Here is a 17715-nt window from a genome sequence, read left to right as displayed (position 1 = left end):
TGTTACTCTGCTGCCACAGAGCATGCTTTTGTCCTAGATTTTTTCTTTTTTCTTTTTCTTTTCACTACCAACGTGTGAGACCAGGAGAGAATATGTGCACCTGGCCGTTTTCATTGCTGTAAATGTGTCGACTAAAATTTTTCACATGCTTCATTTTTGTTGAAGGGCAGATGTTTACTTCATCCTGTGTATGTGTGTGATCTGTGTGATTGCCTGCCAGACTATGTCTGCAACTCATTTTTGTATATATATACTTGAATAACCCTTATTCCTGTACCGTACCGTGTTACTAATATTGCAGCTGTGTTTTGTAACAAACTAAGTGTGCTACTACAGCTGTTGTTTGTGTGACCTGTATAGTGTTGCCTGTGTTTGTGCTGCAAATAAACATTGTGTTACACTGCGCTGTTCAGCGACACAACTGCACACATGCGTGGTAAGTATGCAAGCCTCCCTTGAAGAACCACTTTCATGCTCCTACTGGAAGGGTGCATTTTTAGGGTTTGTTATTGAGCACATTTTTCCTCTTGTGGGTGGGTTATGCTGTCTTGCATTATAGTCGTCCTGTGTCATGCATACAAATAATGTACTAGTAGCAGCTTTCACTTCACAAAACGTTAGCAGTGTCTAGATTCCACCCATGGGTATGCCACAAAAAATATGTGATGATGCACTGCTTTGCTGTTTACCTGTAGCTCAGTTTTGCAAACAAAGCATCTGGCTAGGATTTGCGCTGACATTTTGCCATTTTATATTCTGTGCATGCGAACAAAATGTAGCCGGTGATTTAGTCTTGTGGACAACTGAATTTAATGCAACATGTAAAATAACTTGACAAGGCACTAGATGCACCGAAAATAAAGTCAAGATTTCTTTAATCACTGGCATTATGAGTTTGCCATGAAAATATATGTTCACTGAGCAAAAAACGTACTTTGCTTTCAAACAAACGGGGTTCGGGCCCTGTTCTCGGAGCCAAACACCACAATGCTAGCTGGAGCCACGTCCGTGGCCGTGAAAAATAACTCTGAAGATTACCCAGTGGGTAAAGCTGTTTAGTGGGATCTCCCAATGTATCCACTTCCTCGGTAGCAGCCTCCGCTTGCCCTGCCATTAATCCACCGCCTCCCTTCTCTGCTACTATGTCGCCACCAATGCTGCGCATGGAGACGAGACGGGACGGGGAAAAAGAAAGCGCCCTCCGGGCTACACCAATGCCTGTCACCTCTTGCCCTTTCCGCAGTCGCTCTGGCGAAAGTAGGCCAGGAGGCAAAGGGTGGCAGCTGGCTACAAGCACACAACAGAGTGAGGGAGGGATGAGGAGGGGTCGGCGTATGGGGTGGTGAGGAGAATGACGAATCGCCACACTGTTGTGCAGACAGCCTTTTCTGACATGATTTGAGAAGTGCCACACACAGTCTTTACAGACACCACACTACCTCGAGCCATCATTCTATCATAAGAAGTAGAAGTACACACATGCCCACGCAGTGTGGCAATGAAGAGCCAAATAAACAACCCAAGGGCAAGGACTAAATTTTCAAGTAGTGTTTAATTTGCTCTCAAAGAATTGCTTTTATATTTTTTTCTTCTAGAAAAGGACATTACTTTTAGAAGTGCTCATGCAACTTCATTGTTTCTTTTTCTTGACCATATTTACAAACACCTCTGATGTTGCTGACATTCGTTTTTCTTGGACTCTTCTAAAGGAAGAGAGGATGGAGATGGAAGGATTCGCTCAACAGTGGGCCGTACCAAAACTTGGTGTGATGTGTCTGCCAGTCAACAGCTAATCATGGCATACACATGCACTGTTATGCATCACGACCACAGGAAGCTTCCCCGTTTTTAGACAGTGTGTCAAAAGAAAGGGACAGCTCACATCTGTGTGTGGTGCAAGAAAAAGACTGAGGGCTGGTTTGTTTCTTTTTCTTCTTCTTCTTCTTTTTTTTTTTTTTTTTTTCCACTTGGCTTTAAACCACACTAAAAGCCAACTTCTGTAGTTACTTGGGATGGGGGTTGGCTGCTGCATTTCACTGATGGTTGCACCACTTCAGAACTCTATTCAGAACAAAAGTTTCAGGTGGCTTATTCATGGTTCTCAAATGCTCATTATACCACCAATTCTGGTGTAGAGGGTGCATTATATATTAGTTCTGTGACATATACTTTCCCGTAACCTGCTGTGCCATTTCTTTATTTTACTTATAAGTACCTGAAAGTACCTTTCTTGTACAATTATGCATGTTCTGATTCTGTTGATGTGGGTCCCAACAATGATTATTTGCACACAACAGTTCAGGGTTAGAAGCGCTGCTCCATTTGCTCCATTGTGCTCCAAACTGCCTTTTCTGCTCCAAATCAGCTGCCTAAGACTATTGACATCAAATTTAGCAGAAAGAGCGCTGTTGCAACACAGTGGGCAATTGTACTGCCTACAAAAATGCAATCTTACGTAAATCATTTAGGCAACTTTGAGAAGTACAGTAAGGCGGCTGCATGTCGTGAGTTGTGCGTACTGGCTATAGGAGCCGCCATAAACAGAGCAATGGTAGCACACCGGTGGTTTAGGTATAATGCATCTTGCACTGAGCTTCATACAAATAAACATTTTTATACTCCAGAAAAGAATGGAGCAAAATGTTTTTTTGCAAGTAAAGTTAAGATGAGCCACAAGCAGTTGGAGGGAATTAATGGCAAAAAAATGATCTGTCCACTTGATATAACACCTTCTATATGCTTTTGAATTGCCTGTGGTGAGAGAAGTGAGGGAAGTGGACACTGCAAACTACCATGAGCTGTTAAGAACCTTGTACGACTACAAAGTACTGCACAAGTTGTTCTAATGATTCTGCTGTGAAAACAAGCAGGTACTTCATCACTGAGCCTCTTTGTTAATAACAAGCGTGTCAAGCACATGTCAGGCAAATGCATGGAAGCATTATAGAGATGATGCCACGAAGATTCCAATCGCTAGAAATATTCTCAAGAGTGTTGAAAAGCCATACAAGGCCTATTTTGCCAATGTATTGAAAAAGAAAGCTTGAGCGTTGCTCAAACAAGACATGGGGCACCACAGGCAGAAGGCAGTGAAGTAAAGAACCTGAAGGAGGAAAAGGCTGCCCTTCAGTGTCTCCTGACCTCGCTGAAGGCACTACTGACCAGTGCTCACAAATCTGTCAGCAGAGGCATAGGATCAAAAAGGATATGCATAAGATAAAGAGCAGAAATTTGCTGCTCATTGATGTGAGATCCAGACTAACGGCGGTTCATGAGCGCATCAAAGTTGTGCGTACTGGCTATAGGAGCCGCAATAAACAGAGCAATGGTAGCACACCGGTGGTTTAGGTATAATTCGTCTTGCACTGGGTGATCTGTTGTGAACAAGTATAAATTAGAGAAACATTGGAACTGATATCATTCATATCCCCTTTGAATTTATCAAGTTAAAGCAGTCTAAACATTTCAGTCAATCTGAATGTTAATTTACGAAGTGCAGAAGCAAGCATTCTACTTATTGCTAGTCTGTTCCAAATTGTTTCGCAGGCCATTTGTGTTATTTTCAGCCTGCATACATATTTTTTCTGTGTTTTGTCTTGTCAGAGACATGTGCATAGTCGTCACATCATTGAATGTTGTAATAAAATTAATTTTTTTGTATGTTAAGCCCGTTATACTAAGTGGCACGGGCAGAGGCTCTTTATTTTTCTTTCCTTTTCATGCCTCAACATAATATATGTATGTTAGGAAGAGAAAATGTTATATAATGTAAGCATTTGACCTTGGAAATATGCTCCAAAACATAATTTGAATGCTCCCGAACTTGTTTTTGTTGCTCCAAAGCTTCTCCAAAATGGCTTTATTACTGCTCCAAAATGCTTGAGCCTGCTTCCACCCCTGGCAACATCAAAATGGCTTGTACAGTCTGAAAACAAAACTAGTGCGCTGTTGACTGAAAGCAGTCTAGTATTAAGGGCCGATGTCAGACTGTCATGTACTGAATATTGCATTCGTATATATAATTTTTAATTTCAGAGCAAAAGTGATGCGTGTTACTATTACAGATATGACCTATTGCATATGAACCCAGGAACATGCATATTGAGGTGCCTTTAGTAGATTTTTACCTGCACACGTGAACTTTCTTTTCTTTTTTTAACAATATCTGTACCTTTTTTCTCAGTTACTGCACCACACTGAAATCTTGTTCAGTTACTGTTGTAAGAAAAAGTTGTTTGAAAAAGTTGTGATCTGTTGTGAACAAGTATAAATTAGAGAAACATTGGAACTGATATCATTCATATAGCTGAAATATCAATTATGTTTGTTGTTTCTAATAACACCGTGAAATGTAGCACACACCAAGTTTTTTGCTGGTTTGTTGGGTAATTAGGGAAGGATTACAAGTTGTCTGGAAAGTACCTGTGAAGCAAGAAATTTGATTTTGTAGCAGTAGTGCGAAGTGTGGCCGCTGAGCAAGCACAATAGCATAAGACAGATATATAAAAAAAAAAAAAAAAGTCATGGCTTCAGCAGCAGAGCTACATTATACTCCATCATTCTTACAGCATTAGAATACTAGTGATGACATGCGTGCAAGCACATCTTGAAACCATTTGTGCAAACTAGCTTAGATGACCAAATAAGTTGATCAGTTTGTTTTATTTTTTGATATTTCAAATAAAACAAGGATATCTAGTTAATTAAGGCTTTACTAAAAGATTCACATGCATGTAGCATAACCACTAGAATAACTATGTAATTATTGGCAACTTGTGAAAGTACAGTAAGCCATTCTTTCTGAGAAGGTCAGTAATAGACGTGTCCATATAAATTAGATAAGTCTCTCTGCATTTTTTTATACCTCTATCATCTGTGAGTATTTCTTTGCATAGGGGCCCATTATTTGGCACATTCTAAGGCTATGCTGACAGCAGTGTTAAAAGCAAGGAAGAGTGTTTTGTTGGTAGTGAACTGGATAAGTGCGTTAGAAAGAACTGTTTTTGAAAAGCATTGTTAGCCAAGACACTATCAATATCTTCTCTTCATGAACAGTTATTGGAAATTAGGCCCGGGTACTTGCAGCACAACGCTTGTTGCTCACAGGCGAGACTCATGGGTGAATTTGCATGTATGAGTCACACATGCAGTTTTATCTCGCATGCCTCTGGTGTGTGGCTGCTGAACACTGCATGCACTGCATCTGATAGCATCATGGTCAAGCCATGTATTACTCTCAACTGGTCAAACAGTTGCTCTGGGCACGAAAAGCAAGTCCGACTGCACGGGAATTTTATATTGTTAGTTTGAAATAAATTACAAAGTGTCATGGTGAATAAAGGCAGTGTCTCATGTTTTAAATTTTAACTGCATTTACTGTCACAGGGGCGATCAGTGGTACATTCGGTATTTATATAATTCGAGTTCTTTGCAGGCATTGACACAAAAAAAGTTTTCATTTCAAAGCCAAGTTATAAGTTGATTATCAGGCAAGCATAACGAAGTTTAGAGGACGCTACACACACTTCCAGAGGTTTGCCAAATATTTCACAGGCAGCTCGACAATTTTGGTAATTTTCAGAAACGATAGCCGCTGCGGCAATGTTCACTTCAAAGCTGTGTTTCGAAGCTCAGGCAAAGGAAGTGACTGCCGGCACACATAGTTTCGGTATGTTCCTGAGGCAAAAGTTCATCACTGTCATGACACCTGTTACCTTAGAGGGCAGCAGAAGGGTGCACATTGGTTGAATGCGTCTTGGTGCATGCGGCCTCCATTGCAGGTCCAGGCAGACTCCCCGTGCAGTAGTCCCCAGCGCACCACCTCAGTCAAGAGCCACTCCTATGGACCATCCGCATCTAAATGCGTGTGATGCATTCCTTGTGGCAGTGTTTTTATTTATTTTACTGCTTTTACAGTTGTCGATTTCCGGACACTTACCAACTGCGGCACGGGTCGTTGAATTACTTAATAAAACACCGATTGCCACCAACTCATATCTTGCATGTCTGAATATGCACATAGAAAAGTTTTGTTAGTCTAACGCGCTCTGTGGATGGCATGCATGCATTGGTGGTGATTTTGCTGTCGTCGATGGTGGGCTGGGAAGTGTGGGTGCGAGGTGGTGCAGACTCCAGAGCAGAGTGAACAGTGGACCTTTTTCTGGTAGCATAGCCCTCTTGCGGCCGTCAGGCGAAGTGTGTTTGGCTATACCAGGGCGGGTCTCGAGGGAGAGCGCGCGCTCTTTCTTACGGCCTTCTCAATCGCCGCGGGAACAATGGAAACTTTTCTCCTTGAGTTGCGCTCTCCGCCACCGCAAGGGGCGCGACCTGCTCACTGTCCGCTCCGCGTCTGCTTCAGCGGCGGCGGGTGGCTTTTGCCTGGTTTCGCGCTGTCGCTTGCGAGTTTCGTGGTGAGTGCAGCCCCGAAATTAAAGAGCACAGAAGGTAGATGCTGCAGCGGCATGTCGTCAACATACCACACGTGAACGGATATAAAAAACACTGTCGTTCGGCAAACGTTCGACAAGCATGGCATACATTGCGGCACGGTAGCTACTTTTGTCCATTTTAATCCGAATTTTCCCCAAGCCTGTACAAGAATAGGAACAAAAAGAAAACTTAATGAGTAGTGATCACATCGAAGCTTCTTCAAGGCTAACATGACAGCAACTCGTCTGCAACAGCAAAACTGTCTTTCAGCGCTAGATGCTAAACCATTCATGTAGCACCGAAGATGAAAATATTTTCATAAAAATGTAATGTAAATTGCAAAATGCTTGCATGATATAAAGTATTAGTATAACAGTCAAAGTAAACGTTGTAGGGTTGAGTTTTAAATGTTATTACAATTCATATATTAGCCAATGTGTGGTATTATAAACATTATTTTAATTTTGCAAATAAACATTGTTTGAATGAAATTTTTACATATTAAGCTTGTTATGAAAGCAATAAAAGATGGTTTCATATTCATGACACTACTTGTGCTCGAAGTGGTAAAAAGAGGCCAATAAATGATGGTGATACTCGATGCAGTGACTTACAAATGAGTTCACCTGTTATATCGAAAGTATGCAAGAAACTTCTAAAGCATTAAAGAAGGACACTCTCACTGAAGACACATTTCAAGCCCTATATAGCGACCCCTTGAGGCTCTCTTCGGGAAAGTAAGGTTAATGTGCGGAAGGGAATGACATATGCTAGATGCGAGGGCCGTAACAGCTAGCGGCACATGACTACATTGCCAAGACGGACGTTTCATCTGAGAGCAAAATCAAGGCACTGAAGGAAGGGATGGCATCTCCTACTATCCTATTTCCCACTGTCACATATTCCGGTTTACCTTACGCCGCTGGATATATTGTTTAGTTAATCAACTTCGGGTGTGACGCTTGCGCTATTCTTCTTGAAACTAGCGAAAGAAGCAGACCCATGTAGTACGCTCTTCTTTAACACTTCTTTCTGGGCGAGTTGGTTCATTTTTGGAAAACTTTGATAGAGCGCAAACACACACGACCACTAAGGACAAGAGACGAGACACAAGCGCCGTGTCTCGTCTCTTGTCCTTAGTGGTCGTGTGTGTTTGCGCTCTATCAAAGTTTTCCAAAAATACGCTCTTCTACAAGGACAATATTCTAGTGGACTGCATTATCCGAAACCAGAGCTTGTTGCCCTATTGGACAAGCTTCTTTTTTTTTTTTTTTTTTTCGAAAAAGCTGCCGTGCACCTACTATACACACAAATGTTCTCGAAGTACTTAAGATCCTGATTCAGTCAGCATTTCGGAATTCAACACTGAGTTGCCCGAAAGGAATTTACAACAGCTATGTTATTAGGTCCGCTTCTTTGATATTTGAAACATTTCTCAGAATTCTTCTTCTCAATTAATTATACCAGGAAAGTGACAGAGAAAACAGAGAGGCCAAGTCCTTATGTGCACAAGCCGTGCAGGAAGATTTTGAGACTGAATTTTCTAGGTGCAGGTCGCATTTTGATAAATTGATGAATATATAGTGCAATGTGTAACTTTGAAGGACAATTTTTTGTTTGCCACTCTTTTCTATTCTGCTTAACTGTTTATGCGCATTTCCTTGATGCGAGACTACATATACATCTGCGGTCTTTCATCGACTGATATGTTTTGAACGAAGCTAGAACAGCCCACTCCCCAAGAAGTGAAATTTTTACTATATGAATAAATTTTTGTTCTTTACTCTGAATCTGAGACGCGCCATGAATTTTTGCCGGTACCTCTTTTGATCTAAACGAAAACGGTAGCGGTTGACAGAATCTCCACCCAACAGTTCACCATGCACTCACGTCAGGTCGCGCTACACCTGCTTAAAACATTCAAAGGCACATTGCATAGCCTGGAAAATTTATTTTTGTACAAAACTTGGGGGTAAAAAATGTTGAAGTGTACCCGAAGCTTCATTCGACCGTGCACGGCCGCACTGACGAAGGAGTGCGCACGTGAGCCGATTGTTGACTGTATTTTATTCCTCGTACACGATAAATGTTCGATGCTGATTACGGACTTTGTATAAACCATAAGGGGCGAAATGTCAGGACCTGCCGGTTGCAACTGACGCGGGCGAAGCTAAAAGCGAGCGCGCGTTTTCCTTGCGCGTGAACGGCTGTAGCGGAGGGCCAGCAGTGGGGCGGTGGTGACCCTACCGAGGCGCGGCGGGCGGTGGAAAGACCCCATTGGAGAGGCCGTAAGAGAAAAGAGAAGCGCGCTCTCTCCCTCGAGACCGGCCGTGGGCTGTAATCAAGTCAAAAGCATAGGGCATTTTGCCTTTGCATTACCTTGAATAGTACTACAGCCACTTTAGAAACAGTAGAATTTGCGAAATGTAAATGCGGAAAGCTTGTATGGAAGGCTGAGCGGCGGTCTGCGTGCGGATCATTAGTCGCGTTTATATGAATGCGACAAGAGCGCATCGTATTAACTTTCTGGCGTATCGCACTGATGTACAGCGTGCTGCACAATTAGAGGCGCGATGTAAAATGCTTCTCCCAGCTAAACTGTGGGATCCTCGCAGTTCAAATTTTGCACAGAAATGGCATTTTATTGTTCGTATTTTTTAATACCAAATTTGGAGTGCTTGCTTGATTCGATCAAAAGAAAGATGTTCCCATCTTATGCGGTGGTGGTGGTGACAAACTTTATTAAGATGAGCCTTAGCTGTGACATCCTAGGGATGGAATGGCTCTTGGGTGCGTGTCGTGGCCGGAAGGTGACGTTTTCCGGCGACTTCCAAAGCCCAGTCCACCAGCTGCCGTTAACCGGCTCAGAACTGGACAGCCTTCATCGCTCGAGGTTTGTGAGTTGCCATTCGGCAGGTTCAGGGCAAGAATAAAGAATGTGAGCAAAATCCGCTTTTGGAGCACCACAGAGGGTGCATTCTGGCGTGAACAGTCTCGGGTGAACAAGGGCGAGGTAGGCAGGGGAGAGGAAAGTGGGGGTTGTAGCTCGCCACGTCACCTGCTGCAATTTAGTGAAAGACTTGTGTGGAGGTGGATAGGCAAGACGTTGTTCGCGGTAGTGTACAGTGATCTCGTGGTATGTGACCATACGATCTCGAGCGTCACCCCAGGCGTCGGCGGCTCCTGCTCGGCTGACGAAACCTCGAGCAAAAGAATGAGCCGCCTCGTTACCTGGGTGGCCGGCATGGGCTAGCTGGGACCCAGAGAAGCTGAATAGGTCGGATAGGAACGGGAGATTGGCTGAGAAGCCGGAACGCGTGTTCGGAAACACGTCCTTTCGCAAAGTTTCGGATGGCTGTCTTCGAATCAGTAAAAACGAGGGTCGCCGATGTAGTAGAGATTGCTAAGGCTACTGCCGCCTCCTCCGCTTCCGCGGAAGTGGAAGCGATGACAGTACCTGCGGTAAGAAGGGTGGAGGAGTTTGACACTACAGCTAGGGCGAAGGCGGGAGAAGTTGTGTAAGAGGCAGCATCGACGTAGACGGTATCCGGCTCTGTGCCATAGTGTTTGTGTAGGGCGGCAGACCGAGCAGCACGACTAGGTGGCGCCACCTCATGCTGCTTACAACAACTCTGTAGCAGAAAAAAGAGGGGGCGAACGTTTTGGCAGAAGGTTCAAGTGTTAAGGGCGCAGCTGCTATGGTTACGGTGCATGCGATGTAGTGGCTCCGGCTCCGCACAACGACCTTGGCTTTACATAGCGTATTTTGCTTCAAAACTTCCACAAACGGTCGGGTCGCAGAAGCCCATGTTAGGCACGTCAACATGCGTCTGCCATCACGGCGAGAATCTTACTATTTTAGAGGTGGGGGATGATGGTGTTGGAGGAAAAGGAAGGTCTTTCACATCCTTTAGTGAATTTTTCAGATGTCGCCTCCCTCTTGCTCCTCTTCCCCGACGCCACTGAATAGAGGGACTGACGGCAAACCGCGAAAACGTATACCTAAGTCGCCTCATAAAAGGCCACCTCCCCACTCCGGCAGGCCCACGGGCATTTCGTTTATGACAGGGTCTCCTCAACTGATCAGGGTAAATGAAGCTACATTAGGCGGGGCCCCACTTCTCCATTCTGGTTTTCTCGCTTGACATATGTGTTGCCCGAAGTTCCATTGTCTGCATGTGATTTCATATATCAAGCATGGGCCCCCGTCTCCGGCTCTCGAGAAGCTAAGCTTCGACGAGGCTATAAGCTTCGTCCTGTTACTGCGGTGTCTGTTACCTCGATGGCTATCTGATTTCCCTAGACGAGACAGAGCAGACGAGCCCAACTAAAATTGGCTGACGGCTGATTGTCGGTAAACGACTGGACAGAGCTCGGCAGCCGGAATTCTCGGCCAGCCAACTCAGGCTCAAAGGTAGGCCCTGGCTCTGTCAATCACGTTGGTTAATAGTCGGCCAAAAGTTATCAGCAAACAGTCGGCAAAATGGTAGGAAGTTATAGTCGCCACCCAACACTCAGCAGCCAAACATGGCCCCAAATAGGGCCATATTTGGCTGCCCACTAGGTTGGCCAAGAACTAGATCTGAGCCAGCTATAAGTCACATACGCAATAGGCGGACTGACACTTGACAAGCCTCATATAGCACTGGTAATGTACGATCCTGTTGCTTTCCGCGAACCCGGAGCAACATATGAGCAGGCGTCGAAAAAGAGCCTTCTTGAGAGTAGCATTTATGTTTTAGCGAATAAATTTGTACAATTTACGCACAAAGGCGCGGCAGCACAACCTTCTTAAAAAATTATTAGGAACATATGAAGTTATTAAAATCATGTCCAGGTCTCCAGTTCGTGGGCAGTTTTTAGGCATTGACTGGAATATGTTGTGATGCCGAGACCATAAAAAAATTCTAGAGGTTTGAGCATGGCTTGAACTATAGTGATAGGGGGCAAGCTGAGTGATGCAGCGAGTTTTTCTGCGGATACCTGGATTTAATGTGCCGCCGTCACAACGTTCGAACGAGCCTTCTCTCCTTCGCTGTTGTCGTTCGCCTCTACCAACTATCAAGTTATCTGTCTTTTTCTTCTGTTTCTTCTTTTCATTATTCTTTTTCTTCTTATCCTTCTTGCTTTCCTCCTCCAACTCCTGACCCAGCTCTCGGTTGCTAGGCAACGGTCACGTGGCGCGGTGCCAATTGAGCCGACGGCTTGAAACCTTGAGAGTTCCTTGAACTGCCAGAAGATCAAATCAGTCTATATTGTCGATCATAAACCCTGACTGCTCATTGGAGGGTCAAATTCTAAAGTTAAAGCTAAGCTACTTTGGTCATCTGATGAGAAGAGAGGAGTCGCTGGAGAAAGATTTGATGTTGGGAAAGGTTGAGGGTCGCCGGAGAAGGGGTAGGCAGCGAACGCGATGGTTAGATGGCATCCTCGAGGCACTGCAGATGAAGTTATGTGATGTTAGGAAGATAGTGAGAGACCGGAAAGCGTGGCGTGACATGGTCCATAGGGTCACGAAGAGTCGGACACGACTGAACTGAACTGAACTGATATTATGTATATTACGATTTCAGAAGTGTGGTAGACCGCCCATTGGGTTATGGCAATGTGTGTGCAGCAATTACAGCAGTGTCCGGTCAAGTTTGTCAGCAGACGTTCGAACGAAACGAGTGGTAAGAAAACGAATGATTGCATTAGATAGAGGATAAAAAATCTCGCTAGAGCAAATGAAGATCCAATCTTCTGCTGGGCCCGTATTCCGAGTTTGCGTCGTTATCGAAGTGTCGCTATCTCACTTGACCTCGAGTCATCTGATTGGCCGAAACGCCGGAACCGGGTGTTGCCACTACGGAACCGGAAAAGGTGGCAACATCATGTTCCGGCGTTTCCACCAATCATATGACCCGAGGTTGGGGAGATAGCGACACTTTCGATAACGACGCAAACTCGGAATACAGACCCTGGTGTCGTCCTTTTGAAACGCACCGGGACGTTTTTCCTGAAGCGTATTTCGCGAAGTTTTTGCTACAATTCTTTTGCAACTGGCAGCTCAGTAGGTAGGCATTGTCGTGGAAAACGACTATTAGAAGGGCAAATCGACAAAATGCGAACATATAGCATCCTCGATCGCCCGCACCAGTGCGCACCGGGGCGCCTTGTGCGCACCATATATAGCCTCGATCAACCGCACCGGTGCGCACCCGCTGTCCTCGATCACCGAAAGCGCCCCTTGCCGGGGCAGTTTTATGCGAAGCATATTGCTAGAGGTAAACCACAGCCCTTCGTGACGGTTACACGCCGTGCAAAGAATGTGGAATGCTGCGTCACACCACGTGGTACTCTGACGTCACGACAGAGGAGAGACGGGGGTCCAGCTCGCGCCGTCGGCTGCTGCTGCACGCCGTGTGGACCACGTGGTATGGTTACGTCACACCACGTGATACGCTGACGTCACGACAGAGGAGAGACGGGGGACCGGCTCGCGCCGTCGGCTGCGGTTGCACGCCGTGCGGACCACGTGGTATGGTGACGTCACACCACGTGATACGCTGACGTCACGACAGAGGAGAGACGGGGGACCGGCTCGCGCCGTCGGCTGCGGTTGCACGCTGTGCGGACCACATGGTATGGTGACGTCACACCACGTGCTACGCTGACGTCACGACAGAGGAGAGACGGGGGCCGGCTCGCGCCGTCGGCTGCGGTTGCACGCCGTGCGGCCCAACCTGCAATGGAGTTTGCTGAGACATGTGGCGCCACCTGGCGGCCGACGGGAGCTAATACTGAGGCGGTGCAGAAGCTGCCGCCGTATATGCTGCGGCCGCTGTGTTTCTTCTGCGTTCGCGTTTTGTTATCCCAGTGAGTGTGATTTACTCATTTAGTGACTTCAGTGGTCTCGTGCGATGCTTCGACTACATACGGATGTGAACAAGAATAAAAATAAGCGCAAGGGCGGCGAGAAAGACTGCCACAATCACGAAGGAAACCTAAGCGTACCGCTTGCTGGGAGAACCTATGGAGAATGATGAAAGAAGGAGATATTGGCTGCGAGAGAGTAATGTAACTGAAATTCATTTTGTTATGGGGCCATTGGCGTACAGACGGCAAGAAGCTAAAATAAGACGATTGCCCGTGAGCGGAAGAAACGGTATAAACTTCTGACTCGGGGAGTCGCACGCTGGTTGGGGCACACTACTCAGTACGCGCTCCGTGCTGTAAAATTTGGCGTGTACTGGTATATGCTGTGGAAGATCGAGTGGCATACGTCCAGAAAAGCAACAAAGCCGTGCAGTCGCAGCATCGTGTTCCAGCCGCATTTCAACGGAGGCGAAATAAAAAAAAAATGTTCGTGGATTTGTGAACCGGATTTCTAATGCGGTGTATTCTATTCGGAACCACAAAGCCAAAATATCTTCAACACTTCCAATTACAGATTTCAATAAGCATATTTATCTGTAAATTAGTTCTTAAGGTGCTGAAAAAGTCGAAGTGGCGGAGTGTAGAGGCCCATGATGCTGTGTACGCTAGAATGGAACTTCGTTATATCGTTCCGCGCCAAATATTTCTTTCGCCGACTGCTCAAGCTACTCAAGATTCTCTTGTCCCAGACGATAGACTATTTCATCATTAGTAGCAACAGTAAAAATTCTAACTCTTAACGACCTCCTTTACGAAAGCTTTGCCATTGAGTGCCAGCATTACTCGCCGGCTTTCCCCAAGATTTAGGTACGAATCGGTACAAAATGTATGCCAGTTGTTGTTAATAGCTTTATTTTTTCCAACGGTGTAGGAGGCCCCCTACTCCCCGCCCCCGGCACGCACAGTTTTCGTTGATGACGCACGCTACAACCGCACAGTGCTTGCAATCGCCACATCCGTAGCGGGTACCGCACCATGCTGCCCCCTGTAACATCCGCGGCACTGTCGAAAGGTGCACCACGAACAAAAGTGTTCGTCATGGTATTAAACTGTAAAGCAAAACCGCGAAGAAATTATTATGCTGCTGTAATCAAACAGGAAGAACAAAAAAAGAAGAAATGGCGATCAATCTCTTCTCAGGTTCTTTCTGCACTTTCAATGTTTGGGTATGAGGTGTGAACGCAATAGGTAAATGAAAAGCTACGTTTACAACATTTTTCATTCATTTAATTATTTCTTAATTCATCATCACATATCCGACTGATGCCCTGAGAGAATAAACGTCGTTAAAAAAAGTCTCCGTCTACTCACGCGAAATTCAAAGCTGTGCGCGCGGGTGTACCGTCGCGAGCTGCACGCACTTCGCGGTGACGTCGACACCATTCACGTTTTAAATTTTAAACATGAGCATTCTAGAACAGGCGGTGTCCTTTCATCAGTATTGCTTTTCGGAAGTAACTCTGAAGACATTTGATTGCCTTAAAACCGCAGGAAATGAGAGCCGAGATGCTTCCAGCCGTACAACGCGAACGCAACCCGACCGCGCCGGCCTACTCAGATTACGCGGCGCCGCCGTTAGCGGCGCTGAACGCTGCACTCCACTAGCGCCGCCTGGCCACTGCAGGTTGCCTATAGCGCAGGTTTATATATAAAGGGGAGACGATTGCGCTCGCTTCTAGTAGACTCTCACAAAAGGTGGCGATGCCTCCAGGGAGTGCAGCCGAGCGGTGGAATGAAAAGCGAAAGCTGCGGCGTGCTGCAGAGAGCCCAGAAGAGCGGGAAGAACGTTTGGCCAAGGAGCGTGCTCGGCATGCGGCTCGGCGACAACGATGCTCCACTGATACGAGCAACGTAAAAGCACGTGTAACCATGGAAAGCCGAGTTTAGCAATCAATATATGCTTCGCATCTGACCAGGCTTAACCAAGCTAAGCCTCCATTTTTTTCTACAGTGGACTAGTTCACTGTAGTTTTTCGTTGCCCCGTCACGCACCCAGAAAATCGGTGGTTCGCAGGGGTATAGTGCTCTAGAGCAGGGGTGCAGTCCCGGCAGGCAAGCACTGCGCGGGACGCGCGCTGAAGGGAAGCCGCTTTGCCCTGCTCGATGTGCTCGCGTCGCACGTTAGCTGACTGACGCGATGGAGAAAAATAGTACGGATGATTGCCGCAATCGATAAACTGTTGTCAAAATCATATCTGGTTACGAAGACGGTATGACAATCGACCTCACACCGCGTATAACGTACGGTGCTTGAAAGTCAACCGGTTTTCTCGTCGGGCCGATCATCTAGCGCCTCAACGATAGCGATCGGCTGTTTACGATTCCCTGCCTAACATCGAAGTGTGCAGAGCCTTTGACACGTCAAGCTTGTAGCGTACGACATGTCGCTTTGAGATGTGAATTATGTTATTGATATACAGTTCCGAAAGCATTTCTGGGTGAGCAGGAACGTCTAGCTAAAAACTGCTACAACGTGATCGGCACGGCTATGAGTAGTCGTGATTTTAAGCTCAGCGGGGCCCTTGCCCACAGAAGACGGCTAAAGAACACGTCCTTTCATTTCTTGCTTTTGAGTAATCACGACTGCGCGCGTAATGACTGGATTTAACTCACTCAATTGTGGTATGCGGGGAACAAAAAGTAGCGAAGCTGTCACCGTAATATTTAGCATATAGAATTACAGTACACTCTATGTCATAATCGAGCCGCTTCCATGACAGCATTCAGTTCTCTTACAGACATTGCCGAATGATACCTCGTACCGTTGACATGCCGTTGATGCTGTTGCTTTCTACAACGGTATGTGTGGAGCGCACGGAGTTTGGTGAGAATGCAGCAGACAATCAAATTCGCGCTCCAGAAGAAAGGTGTCGCTGAATACATGCACCCGTGTTGATGTCTCTTCAGACAATTGTGTGTGTGTGTGTGTGGTTTTTTTTTTTATTATTAGCTGGGACACCAATCTGGTGTCCACCCGTTACAAAGGGACTAGCTAACACTATCATCATCATCATCATCATCGCGGGGTGCATTTTGTCCTTGATGTTGATCCTTCTCAGGGTGCCACCGCCGTGGTGCACAGGGCACCGCGCCGTTTTTGGGGCGCACCCGGTGCGCGGTGATAGAGGATGCTAATAGTTCTCTCTCTACGCTGCGAAGCTTAAAAAACAGAAAATGGAACCGAAAGCCGTACTTGGCTCCACTTTGACGCACATCCGGGTCAACACCACTTCCGATGGGCCGGCGTTGCTGCGACCCGGTTGGAATAAGCTAGAAGCTTGGTGCAACCGGGTGAAAATAAGCAAATCGTTATTGCAACCCATGGATTGGCTTGGCTTTGTTTATTACTTTCGGATTGGTGTTTTTGCAGGAAAGCCCAAGGCAGATCACATGTCGTGTGTTTGTAAACGACGTTTGGAATGTGTGGTCGTGTGAATCGCGATTTTTGCGCCGTCCACATTTCGTGCCTCAGTGCTCATCTTGCAGTTTCTTCATGGATTACGTTAGTAACGACAGAGGCGATAGACGCATTAGAGGCTTCGTGCATCCACAGAAGTTGAAAGAGTGCTCCTACCTGCGGACCCCGTTGGTCTCTCCGTTCATTCTGCAACAAATCATATTTGCGTGTTGCCTTACGAACAGGGCGTCTTGGATTTATTTTTGAAGCATGAATGGTGCACAGTGTGGCATAGTAAAAACCAAGAGCGTATGTAAAAGGCCTGTGTATGGGGATCGTGATTTGGTTTGTGCTGCCATGGAAGAAGAATATTCTCAATGTGTAGGTGGTCTTGGCTTTCGTTTTGAAGGTTGCGGTGTTGATGTAATCACCGTATGTGATCGCTTGGCTGATTCTGGAAGGGTGTTTATGTGCTCTTTCTTTTGCAGTGCCGGACACTCCAGATAAAACGGGTCTTTTCAAAGCTGCTAGCAGTTTTCCCAAAACTGCCTTAGCGAAAGGACACTTCTATTTCGCGTTATTCACGAGGTGTGCGCGTTCGCGTAGTGTGCAAGAGTGTGCAAAAAATATTTAGCATTCGCCCGTTCCTACGTTCCCTGAATCGCACAGGGTATAGGCACTAATATGGAGCCGAAATGGTGCATTTCGCCCTCAATATATCCCAATATTAACTTCGAAAAAAATATCCAGCAGGTTCGGTACTCGATTTTCTTTTACCGCTTTTCCCAAGTTGCGTCGCCTGTCTGCACGCATTTTTCACGTTGCCCGCATTCTGCTGAAGCTGCCTGAATTGAACAAACCTCTATCCACTAGTTTGATCCAAGGCTTTCTGACCGACCGCGCGCGGTTTGTTACTGCTAATACCCAGTCCTCTTTCTCAAAGTTTTCTTTCAGCTATGTGTTCCACAAAG

At 46.0% G+C, this 17715-nt stretch overlaps 1 protein-coding gene across 1 annotated transcript in view; it reads left to right on the top strand.

The window, feature by feature from the left end:
- pbl (epithelial cell transforming 2 pebble) overlaps positions 1 to 5990 on the top strand; it is a 46169-nt gene extending 40179 nt beyond the window's left edge. The window contains exon 18 of the mRNA XM_084593633.1: positions 5781 to 5990. Coding sequence (XP_084449759.1) covers positions 5781 to 5870 — 90 coding nt within the window. The 3' untranslated portion in view covers positions 5871 to 5990. The remainder of the gene's footprint in view (positions 1 to 5780) is intronic.
- Positions 5991 to 17715: the final 11725 nt, after the last annotated feature.

Source organism: Amblyomma maculatum, chromosome 2, assembly GCF_055883805.1.
Source record: "Amblyomma maculatum isolate TAMU_Amacu chromosome 2, ASM5588380v1, whole genome shotgun sequence".
Taxonomy (NCBI): Eukaryota; Metazoa; Arthropoda; class Arachnida; order Ixodida; family Ixodidae; genus Amblyomma; species Amblyomma maculatum.
The sequence above is the reverse complement of the archived record's forward strand: the minus strand, read 5'-3'. Positions and strand labels throughout refer to the sequence as shown.